The 13,248-nt window shown below is 36.8% G+C and overlaps 1 protein-coding gene across 1 annotated transcript; it reads right to left on the bottom strand.

The window, feature by feature from the left end:
* Positions 1–5,027: 5,027 nt before the first annotated feature.
* On the bottom strand, positions 5,028–13,006 carry LOC123883716 (eukaryotic translation initiation factor 3 subunit C-like). Its single transcript, XM_045932613.1, has 4 exons — positions 12,865–13,006; positions 12,677–12,718; positions 10,782–12,584; positions 5,028–6,253 (listed from the first exon to the last, which is right to left on the bottom strand). The coding sequence occupies exons 2-4, from the start codon at positions 12,695–12,697 to the stop codon at positions 5,279–5,281; spliced, it is 2,799 nt and encodes a 932-aa protein (XP_045788569.1). The 5' UTR covers positions 12,698–12,718; positions 12,865–13,006; the 3' UTR covers positions 5,028–5,278.
* Between the last annotated feature and the right edge of the window lie 242 nt (positions 13,007–13,248).

Below are 13,248 nucleotides of genomic sequence, written 5' to 3'. Positions count from 1 at the left end.
GAGTTTGGGAGTTATTACCCTATTCCTTAAGTGTGTGTATTTTGACCTAATGAGATGGTTAAAATATATAACCACCAAAAGAGAGAGGGATCTCGCAAATGGACTAACCAAACAAATGAATCAACCCATCACGGGTCATTCTCAAATAAAGTCCAATACAATATTAACCATATATTTAAATATCATGGACAATAACAATTTAATAATTGATATAACATATATTATAATTTAATTCATTAATGTTATCCGATATAAAAATAATAATTTTATCCATAAAATACAACATATCGGAGTCTTACTGCTTTCTAGAATCCGTTTTAGAGATACACCTTCAAATATAATATTAAGATCATTCAAATATGACACTAAGACTACTTTATAATACGGTACTCAGACCACTTCAATATGGTACTAGGATCACTAAACTAAAGGGACAATGATACCATAACCAAAGGGACAATGATGTACTATGTTTAGTCTTAAATCGAAGGCACAATGATATTATGATCATTCTTAAATTGAAGGGAGAATTTTCTCCAAATGGACAAGAAAAAAAAGAGCGTGAAGTGGCTCGAAAGTGTTTTGAACTTGGTACTCTTTATATGATGTAGGAATCTAAACAATATGTGTAATGTAATCTAACCAATGTGGAACTTGTGTCACATACTTTACTATCCGATGTGGGACTCTAGAGTTTTTATTTTCAATTCACAAAGCTTATGTTCCAATACTAATAGATTCCGAAAAGGATCCTCTCCTTCTCAATATCTTTTGTCATCGATTATGCTTCTAATAATCTAATGGCCGACTGATTTTAAAAAGAAATATTAAAAACAAAAAAGTTGTCCTAAAAAGAGATTAATGGTTGAGATTATGACATAACAATCCACATTAGACATTCCGTGGTAAAGAATTCCGACTCAATAGAATCATGTAAATACAACATGGTGAGTGGAGTTGAAAGTGGTTGTAAGAAAACATAACAGTTTAAAGGTAGGTTGACTCATTTGTCGGACAAGATCAAACTTTTTTTCTATAGGTGGTTGAAGACGATGAGTGTTACTTTAGCTTCAAACTACCATAACTGGTGGTCTAGTCATTTGTTTTGTTTAGGCCTAGTATGATTTGTTTATGCTTCTTTTCCTTTGACTCTTTATAAACCTTTGTAGTCTCATTTTGGCTCGGTAAAAAACAGTTTAAAGGTAAAGTACTTGGACACTTTGGTCATTATATTCTAAAACTCTAAGAAATGCTCAATCCAAAAACTACAATCATAGATGTAGACACGATTGGTGCAACTCTAATAACTTTGTTTGTATATTCTTATGTGCATTTTATTTATTCATTTTTATTCGTTATTCTAATAATACTGTATTATATATTTCACGATATTCAATTTCAATCCCTTGATCGAGGCATATCAACTACATGATACTTCAACATCACCTGTTTAAGATGTTCATTCAATTCAAGCCTTTTTCACTTATTCCAATACACGTACACTTGAATTAGTCGTGAAATTAACAATTCTATTGCATTATTGCATGCATATTATTTTTTCCTAAATAATGATAATTAATAACTTTTTTTTTAAAGAAGCCAAAGAAACAAAATTGTAAGGAAGAAGTTTTTCATACATGCATGTCCTCGTGATCGATAAATTTGTGTTTTAATTTCAAGTCTGCCCTGAAAAAACTAAAATTTGAAGTTTTGTTACTCGTTCAATAAAGTACATTCATCAATATGACTCTTAAACTAAAACTAAATTTTGTTTTGAGCTCTATTTATAGTGTTAAGGTTTTGATATGGTCGCTCAACGATGAATTGGTCGTCCAACAACAAATGTTTTTTCACTCTTAAGTCTTTTCCAACTCAACTATATAAGTCACCTTAGGTCGTCGGCGACAGATTTGGTCGCTCAACGACAAAAGCTTTCTTCACCTTGAAGTTTCTGCCAGCTGTGCAAACCGCCTTTCATATCTTCCTAAATTCGTCGAGTGAATGTAGTGCTCGCTGAGCAAATTTTCCTAAGCAAAAGTTCTTCATTCTCCAACTTGGCTTGCTTCTAGCTCATTGTTGGTCGTTGGATGGTCGCTTGAGAGAGTGACCAAGCGACCAAAACTGAAACGTTCTGTTTGCGGTCGCTCCATGGTCACTCCTGCTCACCCGACGACCAACCCTGACTTGGATTTCTTTGACGTTTTGACTTTGGTCGCTTCTTACTCGCTAAGCGACTGCAGACTTGATCAGAAATTGAGTTTTTAAAGTCCAAGTCCATAAAGCTTCCATTTTGCTACAAAAAATGCCAGGTATAGAAATGCTATAAATGGTTGTTACTATTTTCATCCAACATTTACAAATAGTTGAAGTTTTATATTGAATACCTTGTAAAAAAAGTTAATAAGCGCTTGGATTAGCCATATAAAATCATTATTTTTTAGCACTGATCAGCTCTCTTCAACTTAGAACTTTGTTTGTCATCAAACAAAAGTCTTATTTAAAGCCCGGTCAGAACATGATTCAAACATCATTAGTGCATGGTGTAACATACTTTGTACCCATGACTCAACCCAATAATCTCTTTGACGGTTGAAAATTATTTTTTAACGGTTTTTGAACTCTGATTACAACATCTTCCAATTGGCAAAATATAACAAATGATAAGGGTATTTTAGTATATCTTTGATTTAGTATATCTTTCAATTGGCATCATGAAGTATTTTTTTACTAAACTCTAATTCAATGTCTTTTAGGAGACCGGTAATCTAAAGTTCGGCCACGAAGTAAATAAAGTCTACAAAAAATTATTTCCATCAGAAATCAAACTTGAATTCTTTCAAAAGATTCATCCTAAAAAAAGCTCATTTAATTACGTTAAAGTTGACTTTAAATTTTGAATTAATTTTGTCTTTTAAGTTACACTATTATTTTTCATGAAGCCAAATATTCTCCTTTATTTTATCCCCTCTCTACGTATTTGGAAATCGCATGTTTCCTCATAGTTTGAATCGAATTCTAAGCACCGAAAGACAAATCAAGGTTTGATTATTATTCTCTTATTTCTCTATATAATAGTATAATTTTCACTAGATAAACATTCACACACTAAATTTCAAATGCCCATATTCACTATTGACTCATGAAACCGAATCCTCAAGTGTGATATGATTGGGGTACGCAATTCTCCTAAATGGCTTTTGATAATTGTGGAAGCAATCTATGACGAGGAATGGTCTTTGATTCTTTACTTTAGTTCATTGCATTGCATGGAATCAATTTTAAATTGATGAATATAGTATTGGAATATCAATAGTCACCAAGAATTCATAGAAACAGTCTAGTATTGGATTCATAAGCATAACCATGAGGTTCGTTTGACCTGCTAAAAAACTTAGTCACCAAGAATTCCTAGAAACAGTCTAGGATTGGATTCATAAGCATAATCATGAGGTTCGTTTGACCTGCTAAAAAACTTAGTCACCAAGAATTCCTAGAAACAGTCTAGGATTGGATTCATAAGCATAACCATGAGGTTTGTTTGACCTGCTAAAAAACAGGAGATTGGACTGAACAACTTTTGTTGTATTATGTTTGATTTAGAAACTGTTCATGAAACTGAACAAAATTGGTAGTAAAAGACAACACAAAAACAAGAAGTTTTGACCCTCCACTGAACAACAGAACAAACTTTTGTCCATAGTACAATTGTAAATGTGATTAAATGAGATGAGATTGTAAATAAAATTGGTACGTCATAATCTTTCATGAAATCTTGTGGATGGAAAAAATATGGTTGGAATAGGAGACCCACTAATAACACATTTATAAAATAAATAAAAAATTAAAAAAAAGTATTCCAAAGAGCCGGGACATAGGATCAATTCGAATTTCATGTTGTTTTAACCAAGGTTATCAAAACCGGACCGGACCGGCCGGTCGGACCGGTCGGACCGTGAACCGGTCATGAAAACGGTTCGATTTTGAGCAAAAAACGGATAGGAAACCGACCGGCAAAAAAACACGCGAACCGGGGTCGAACCGGGTCAAACCGGCGAACCGGTCGAGCGGTTCAAGCAGTTTTGCAGATTTTTTATTATTTATTTTTTAAAAAAAGGGAAAAACGACGTCGTTTTAATTTTTTTTTTAAAAAAAAATCTGAAACAAAACAACGACGTTGTAGGAATAGGAAAGGTTTTTGTTTTTCATCTATTTTTCATTTGGTTTGAATTATAAATTTTATTTTATTTTGACTTGTGATATTTTATCTTTTTAATGTGTGAAATTATGAAATATTGAGCAATTATTCATATATATTTATTTATATATTAATTAAAATATATATTTAATTAAAAACGGTTCGACCCCGATTGAACCCGGTCCGATTAATTAAACCTTGAACCGGTGAGCTCGCCGGTTCGATGACCGGTCCGATTCTGACAACCTTGGTTTTAACTAAATAATTGAATAGGGAATACTCTAACCCTGGGACTGGGGCCTGGCCAAAGTTCAGGGTGGCTCTTCAATAAAGGAGATCCCTGTCATGTGCCCTATTCACTAAGTTCTTCGAATTAGCCCTTACTTACCGAACCGACCAGTTCAAGTGACTAATAAGATACCGAACCGACCAGTTCAAGTGACTAATAAGATACACCAAAGAATGGATCGTTTGGAAATATCCCTTAAAAACTGGAGGATAAAGACCAAGTAAAACTAGGGGAGATATCATCAAGCAAGTAGATCAACGAGATACAAAAATACTTTGAATGATCTTATGCCCTGATCCTGATGATCTTCTAGAGGATGAACTTCATGTTTGTTCGGCCATCAAGCTAGTTGTTCTAGTTCAACGAAAACAATATGATTATAGGTTGTTATAGAAAAGCATGTTAATTTGTGTTCCTGTCTCCATAGAAATCAAGGATCTGCTCAAGTTGCTCAAGTAAGCATGTTAATATTTAAGGTCTTAGAAGAAAAAAAAGACAAACAATAGGATTGTGTCAACCAAATTTCAAAGCTTGGAGGACGAGTTTAGTTCTAAGAGCGTCAAAACTTCTTTCAATAATGGTATGATGAAAAGAAGTGCATGTCATGTTATACATAAAATAAACCCAACAAATACATCATTGCAACTTCAAATGAAGTACATCAAGAAAATAAAACAGGACAAAAATGAAAACCATAAAGTTTTTAGTACTAAAATCAAATTATCAAAACCGACATGCATACAAAAATTTTAGATGCTGAAAACCTGTATTATTGCTGTCTCTAGTAAACTTGTTTAAGCACGAACTCCCTTAAGGCTAACCATGCGAGTAGATACATCTCCCTGGGATCCCCTCAGTCCTGAACCCCCTTGATTACTCCTCCCTGAACTCTGATAACCAGCACGCCCCACTCGATCCCTTGAATAGCCACTCCTAGCTGCTTGACCATATGCCAATGGCCTTGCACCAGCATTACCATATCCTGCACGTCCACTCCCTTGCCGTGTCTGAGAATAGGACAAGTCCTGCCACCTACCACCTGAAGGCCCTGTTCCACCACCTCCGCCAGCAGCAGCAGCAGCAGCATAGTCCTGTCCATCCCTTCGTCTAGGAGGCAGATCCAATCCACCACCTAGTCTTGCCTCTGTGGCTCTTTCATTACTCTCTGCAAGGATGGATAATTTCTCTGTCAATTGGAACGCCAATGCTTGCAGCCTAGAATGCTCAACGTTTTGGAAAACAATGCACCCAGTTGGCTGGTCCCAACTTGCATGAAGTTCCTCGTTGATCATCATCCTACTCACAATGCTATGAGTACGAGGAACAGATAGGTCGAAAAATTTCGTGACTTGATCCAGACTCAGAGATTCATAGGATGAAGAGAAGGTAAGGAGATATGTCCTAAGTGCCTCTTCCTTGATTTTGTCCTTCAGCATTTCCAATACGGTGTCACGGTTTTTAACAAATTTCCATACATCAAGAGAGGTAATAACTTCAAAAGCCTTGTTGAAGTCTCCTTTAATAAGAGCCCTAGTGGCAGCCAAAATGTGATCTCTGACACTCTCAGGTGGACCAATAAACGTTTGTTTATCACTGTTCTCATGCAAACGGCGGAAATTCTTACTGATGACCCTATGCTTTGCATCATGAACATTGGCTGCCATATTGGGAACCTCCAGCAGCATAGCAGATATAAGATGCACTGCTTCCAGGAGCTCAAGATTTATGTGCATATGATATGGCATCTGGCGTCTTCTTTCCAACCTTTCCTGAAGGAATATTAAAGAGTAAAATGTGTTATCACAATTCCAAAACAGACGAGAGAGAATAATCACAATGAGAAAATGAGAAGATTATATGTTAATCTGAAAGAAATTATGCTAATTTAGCGAATAAATACTTCTAATTTTATCCCAATGTATAAATTAAATACTTCTATAACTTTAACATTAGGACAAATATAACATGTATGCATGCACACTTTTGCAAAACCAATTATCTAATCGGCAATGAGTTGATTCAATAAAGTCAATGATAGTTATGACAGATTTTATAAAAAGAAACGTGGGAAGAAGGATACAACTAATCATACCATTATAGGAATGTTTCCTTATTCGATGAGGGAAGGGAAAATAGATCTGGATCTGATTGATTAAATAGGAGAAGGTTCCCTGCCATTGTTTTTAGGCAATTATTTTAGTAGTCACTCTACTTGGGAGATTCTAGGTGTCTCGAACTACCTAGCCTATCTTTACATTTTCTGCATTTTATCATTCTATTTCTACTGTAATTTCAGCCATAGAATCACCTTGATTCTATGAGATATTCAATATAACACTTTATTTTGTTCTATATTTTACTACTTGATCAATGTTTAATCGTAATCGAGATCGAGTCCTATCAATTGGTATCCAGAGCCTCGGTTACAATCCAAAATCCAATCATCGAATAGAGAAACGTGTTGATGCGTTAGAACAAAGGATGAGCAAAGCTGAAGTTGCAGTTGAGCAGCTTCGTCAATTGGTTCTGAAACAACAATCACGACCGCCACCAGTCACGGTGGAGCAGATTCGCGAGCTCATCCTAGAACAACGGGATCGTTGTAAACATCGTCGAGGGCGACCACGGGAAAGGGTGCACCACTATGACGAAGAAGAGGAATGGAGCGATAATAGCACGTGGTCGTGGGACTCACGATCTCAACCACCGCAAACTGATGGTGGTAACGATATATTCTACGACCGCAAAGAAGAAATTCACCTCAACAAATCTGAGTTTCAGCCGAAAACAGAAGTGAATGTATCTGAAACTGGTGTGAAGGTTGCGACAGAAAAGATGAGTGTGATGCAGAAAACAGAGCAAGTGGTTGCTCTGGAACCACCGACCAAGCCACCACCAAAACTGTCGGGAATGCTATCAGAACAACCATCGGACACGTTAGAGCCGCCATACTGCGACTCAGTTGCTACGGTTCCACCGCAAGCAAAATCACCGGATCCGAATCTGCTCATCGTGGTTGGAGTAATTCACAAAACGTGGAACCCAGGGATTTCGGTACATCCACGATCAGAGGAATCACTGTGGAAGGAGATAATGGACGAATCACCATGGAAACAACCATTGAGAAACCCGACTCAGCTGAAGAAGGAGAGTTTACGAAGGAGGCATATGGATTGTTCTCATATCACAATCATACCACCACCCAAGCCACCGGACGACGAATTGCCACCAACCGCCGTCGGGACGCCGTTAGTTGAGACCGCCGTCGTCGAAGACTTTCCTTGGTTGAAGGAATTTGTGAATCTGAGGAGAGGCCAAGGGGCAAAGTCGGAAATATGCAAGTTGGGTATATTCCTAAAATCAAGGGGCCAGATGTACAAATCTTTGCAGTCCATTTTGCACAGTAGTAGCATCTTGTTACACGTGTTCTCAGCAGGTCAGCACACATCCCATCTTCTCTCCCATGTGCCACTTAGTGGACACCCTTTATCATCTGTTATGTGTCATGGTTACAAATTGCAAGGAGACTTTGGTCAATTTTTTAACCTTGTGGGTCAGACCCAAGATAATTTTTGTTTGAATTTGAAGAAAGTAGTAATATGGGTTGGCATAAAGTTACTGGGCTTTAAAAACAATCGGGCCATAAGGAAGGATGATGGGAATTTGAAGCTTAGAAGGAAGGATTACTTTTCAACTCCACATCCTGGAAAAAAATTGTTTTCTTCTAGAGAACAATTATCTAAAATAAATGCAGAGGAAACTTCTTTATTATTCAAGTTCATGGCAAAGGTTAGTAACCTTGATCATTTTTCAAAACCTCAATCAGCAGCTACTAAGAAAAATTACAATTTTATGATAAATCCCACCAATGGTCCATGTGAACTATCAACTAATGCTTTGATGAGTCATGGTGCTCTCATAATTTTTGAGGAATTAGTGGAAAGGTCCCCGAACACTGAAACATTACTGAGAGGTGAGAAAGTACTTATGTTCATTAATAAGGAGAGTAGAGAAAGGATCATGAATAGGAGAAATTTTTTCCATGTAGCTCTTGCATCAAAAAATAGAAGAATGGAAATTATGAAGCTTGACTTAGACTGGCCTGTGGTTATTATGTTAAGTTTTGTAACTGGTTTGGCTTACTGTGAAGATAAAAACATTGAGATGGAGGAAAACCTAGCAACAGATGCACTTTTCAGCGTACCTTCATATATTCAAGACATTGCAGCAAGAGTTCTAACATCTCTTGGCTTTAACTTTGGTAATTCTTATTTGATTCGTGAAGGGGAATGTAGTTTTCTTTCCACCAGTATGGAATCAACAGAGCAACTATATGTGACAACAACAAGCTTGAGAGATGAATTGGATGTTTCCTTCTCTTATTTACCTAAAATTATATCAAGTTACAATAACATGATTTTTTGTGAGGAGGATACAGTAAATGACTATGGGGTTGTCAAGTTCTGGGGAAATGCAGACAAAGCAATATTTGATGTTTTAAATGAGTTTTCTCTCGTTACTATATTCAATATATTTGATATATTGGAAGATGTTTTTGTGAGTGCTTTGATTGAGATGAATTGGAAGTGTGGGCATGATTCATGGATACACAAGGTCTTGGTTCCATTTATGACAGTTTCGTATGACCTTCACTTTATGAAGGAAATGATAGCAGTGTACAAAAGGAATGGAGACTATAAGTTTGGTTTTGAAATGGTGTCCAACTACACAATAGTTTTGATCAGACCATGGGACCCAGGGAAAGTCAATGCTTTTATGGCTAAAGTTACTTGTTTGAATGAAGTTTGTCGACTGGATGATGAGCCTGAAGAAGCCCTGGTAATTAGAAGGAATGAACAAGGGGAGGTTGAGGTTTTAGTAAAAGGGAGGAGACTACATACCTTTCAGAATTCATGGGAACCGGTAGTTGAAGAGCACAAAGAGTTCTCAGGATTCCTCCTTGAGGACAAGGAGAATTTTGAAGGGGGAGGTATTGATAGTTATGACAGATTTTATAAAAAGAAACGTGGGAAGAAGGATACAACTAATCATACCATTATAGGAATGTTTCCTTATTCGGTGAGGGAAGGGAAAATAGATCTGGATCTGATTGATTAAATAGGAGAAGGTTCCCTGCCATTGTTTTTAGGCAATTATTTTAGTAGTCACTCTACTTGGGAGATTCTAGGTGTCTCGAACTACCTAGCCTATCTTTACATTTTCTGCATTTTATCATTCTATTTCTACTGTAATTTCAGCCATAGAATCACCTTGATTCTATGAGATATTCAATATAACACTTTATTTTGTTCTATATTTTACTACTTGATCAATGTTTAATCGTAATCGAGATCGAGTCCTATCAGTCAACCTCAACTATTTGATATGCAGGTAAGGAAAGTCTCTTCCATAATCCAAAAGCCATACTTATTTTACAACTGATAGACCCACAAGCCACAAATGAGATTAAAGAAAGAACAATCCTACAATACTTGCCCAGTACATTCAAACCTATATTTGCAAGTAATGAACTTCTCCACTCAGGAACCACATATATCCTAAACTGATAGTTTCTTACAACAAGCAACATTTTAAAATGCATTGGGAATTTTATTATGCCTCAAAATTGAATTTATAATATCTAATAAAATTAATAATTTTAGACTATTAAACAAACACAAATAAACATGTAAGCATATCACAACTAGATAATTGCAGAGAGCTGACAAATGCAATTCCAATCTGTCTCTTTTCCTGATCACCAGCATGCCGAAAGGGTGGACTAAAGAAATTTTGGCCTAGTTCCATTTGCTCAACAAAAGGTTACTCAAGATTCTTGACATGGAGTCTTTATTAGGAAAAGGTTTACCTTTTCATTGTTGATTATAACACCTAAATCTGTATATGTAAGACCTTTTTTGCCAATGTACAAGAATTAAGAAAAATAGTTTTTACAGTAAATTTATCAACAATGTACATTCTCTATCCAAAACTATCCTTCACTTATTAAGAAAAATATATATTTGGTTGTTTAATTCTCTCCAAACATATAGGAATGAAGGTATCATGCGAAAAATCAAGGTCTGCCAAACAATGCATATAGTCCTTAATACCTTGCAGCAGTCGTGACAGTTAGGGTAAGTGACATACCGACATGAATTTTGGTATCTTGAGATGCTTTTCATTTATGCCATAATATGTGGTAAGCAGTAAACACAGACACACGCAATAAATAAATAAATGCATTTCCTACATTATGTAATTAAACACTACTCGGGAAGGGGGATCAGCAAGTACCTGTTCTGGAGTCTTCTCATGATAACGACTTTGTGACACGCCTTGTGCAAGCAACTCTTTCACCTTTCCAGCTGAATAAAGTTCAGATAGGCAGCCATGTGCTTCAGAAATCAATCCAATCCGAAAAGCGCAAAGACCTAACTGTGACATAGCCCTGTTAAAAAGTATCTGCGTTGAAATGTCCATGTGCTGAACATTATCTTGCAAATGACTCATAAGCAACAGATCACGGGCTATTGAGAACTCATTAAGGAGAGCATGGTGATATATATCACAAAGCATTGCCCGTGCTTTAGTGCGCTCGTCACCATATTTGTATATATGTGAAACTAATACATCCATTAGGGCCCTGCTATTCTCCGGGAAGGTGGGTTTCCGAGACACAAGCTCTGGAGTAACAACAAATGCAGTAGGAATTCTTGTATCCTCAAACCCTTTGGACTGCTCGCTAGCCTCGCCTTCATTATCTCCACCTTCTGTCAGCTCAGCCAATTTTCTCATGGCATCATAAACCTCTTGTGGTTTGTAGTAAATGAGTTCAACCCTCCTCAAGGCCACCTTAGAAGATGCTTTGAAATCTCCACTCCTTTCAAGATATTCCTGGACATTTTGAGCAAGAACCAAAAACATGGGCTCATCTCTGAGTCTCTGGACATACTCACGTGTATGAGGATCTATGCACTGCAAGCTCTTGAAAAACTCAGTATCTATTTTTTCTAAGAAGGCAACTAAGTTACCCCAAACCCTAATTGGTCCATCATAGTCAGCCCCTTTTTGAGTTTCATTCTCATCTGGCTCCACTGAATCATCAACCTTTATGTTTGGAAATTGAACTAGAATATCAAGAATGAGCAGCATATTCTGAACACATTTTTTCCACACAGTTATGGGCATATGGCCACTGAGACCTGGATTAACATCAAACTGAGCAGAAACCACGCTGAAAAGAATTTCAAGCTTCTGTGCTGGTGTTTTAGCCACTTTTGTTAAGAAGGTAAGTTGTTCAACCTGTTCAAACCTTCCAGTTCCCTTCTTTCCCCTAGCTGCCACAATCTCTTTAAACTTCTTGTTAACAATATCCCATGTGACTTCCCTAGGGTCTTTCATCAGCTGTCTATCCAAAAGTCTATCTTTTTTGCTAAGCTTTTGGTCCCAAGGTCCATCACCAGCATCATCATTTCCGTCATCGTAGTCAGGTTCTGAATCCGATCTTTGTTCCCGCTTCCGGAGCTGATCAGGTTCAATAATCTCACCATCACTCTCATCGTCTTCCTCGCTCTCCTCATCGTCATCCTTTTCCTCCTCGCTCTCAGGACTCTCCCTACATTTGGTAATCAGCTCCTCATATTGCTTATTATTCTTCTTCAATTTCTGCTTCATCGAGTTCAAGGCTTTGGCATTGCTACTACTCATCTTCTTCTTAGCATCCTTATTCGCCAAAGCCTGAGCCAAGAAATCTTCCAACAAAACAAGAGCCTTAATATAAAGCTTAGGAACCTTATCAGTCTCAGCAACACGCATCACTTTCTCGAGTTGTTTATTAATCTTATCAAAACTCTCTTGCAAACTCACCCAATCATTGATCTTCATTGCATTCTTCATCTGGTCAACCGTTAAAGCCATCTCTTCAAATCGCTTATCTTTGGCCGACCTAACAACACGCTTGTGACCATCGTCTTCATCGCTGTCACTAGCATTATCAACCATGTACTTACTTTTTGAAGGATCGGTATCAGGTTCAATCGGTACATCATCAACCGAGTCATCATAATCAGTATCATCATCAGAGGTACCACCACCAGCCTAACAATAATCATAAACAACAAAAATAATAAAATTAATAATTTTTTCAATCTAATGAGGAAATTAATCGAAAATTGTAAGAGATTCAAAACCTGAGCAAAGAATTTCGACATTGTTCGTCAAATGTGAAAAATCTGGAACGAAAATAACAATAATAAAAACATCAAATTAAAATTCGATTAATATAGCGTAAAACGAAATCATACACAGGTAATAAGAAACAATTGAATAACATAAAGCGTAATTACGTAACAGAACGTGAATTAGGGTTATGGCGTACCTTTTGTAAAATTAGGGTTTGGTCGCGAGAAGAGTCTTATCTGAGAGTGTAACAGCGCCGGAAGAACAAGAAGAACGAAATGTGAATTGGGATTAATCGAAATCAAGTTGCACAGATGCTTAACTTTTGGGCTGTTTCAGTCCACTGATAACTTAATGGGCCAAGCCCAATTCAAATATTTCACAAGAGATCTTCTTTTGCCGCCTTATTTGCTTCTGACTCGCTTTACACGTTTTCATTTTTACACTTATGCTATTTAAGTAGCGGCCATTACAAAAATGAAAATTTTGAGGTGGAGTGTTTTTGAGGTGCATCTGTTACCTAACTAGCAGATACAGGTATTTTTGTAAAATTCGTAAAGCATGCGAGAAAATGAATAGGGTG

Source organism: Trifolium pratense, linkage group LG5 (genome assembly GCF_020283565.1).
Source record: "Trifolium pratense cultivar HEN17-A07 linkage group LG5, ARS_RC_1.1, whole genome shotgun sequence".
NCBI lineage: Eukaryota > Viridiplantae > Streptophyta > Magnoliopsida > Fabales > Fabaceae > Trifolium > Trifolium pratense.
The sequence above is the reverse complement of the archived record's forward strand: the minus strand, read 5'-3'. Positions and strand labels throughout refer to the sequence as shown.

Bases quoted from the DNA above. Each gene is read 5' to 3' on its own strand.
- LOC123883716 (XM_045932613.1), bottom strand. From the start codon at position 12,697: ATGTCGAAATTCTTTGCTCAG. The intron at 12,585-12,676 runs GTTTTGAATCTC...GATTATTGTTAG, and splicing joins TGTCGAAATTCTTTGCTCAG to GCTGGTGGTGGTACCTCTGA. The intron at 6,254-10,781 runs GTACTTGCTGAT...ATATTCCTTCAG, and splicing joins ATGAGAAGACTCCAGAACAG to GAAAGGTTGGAAAGAAGACG.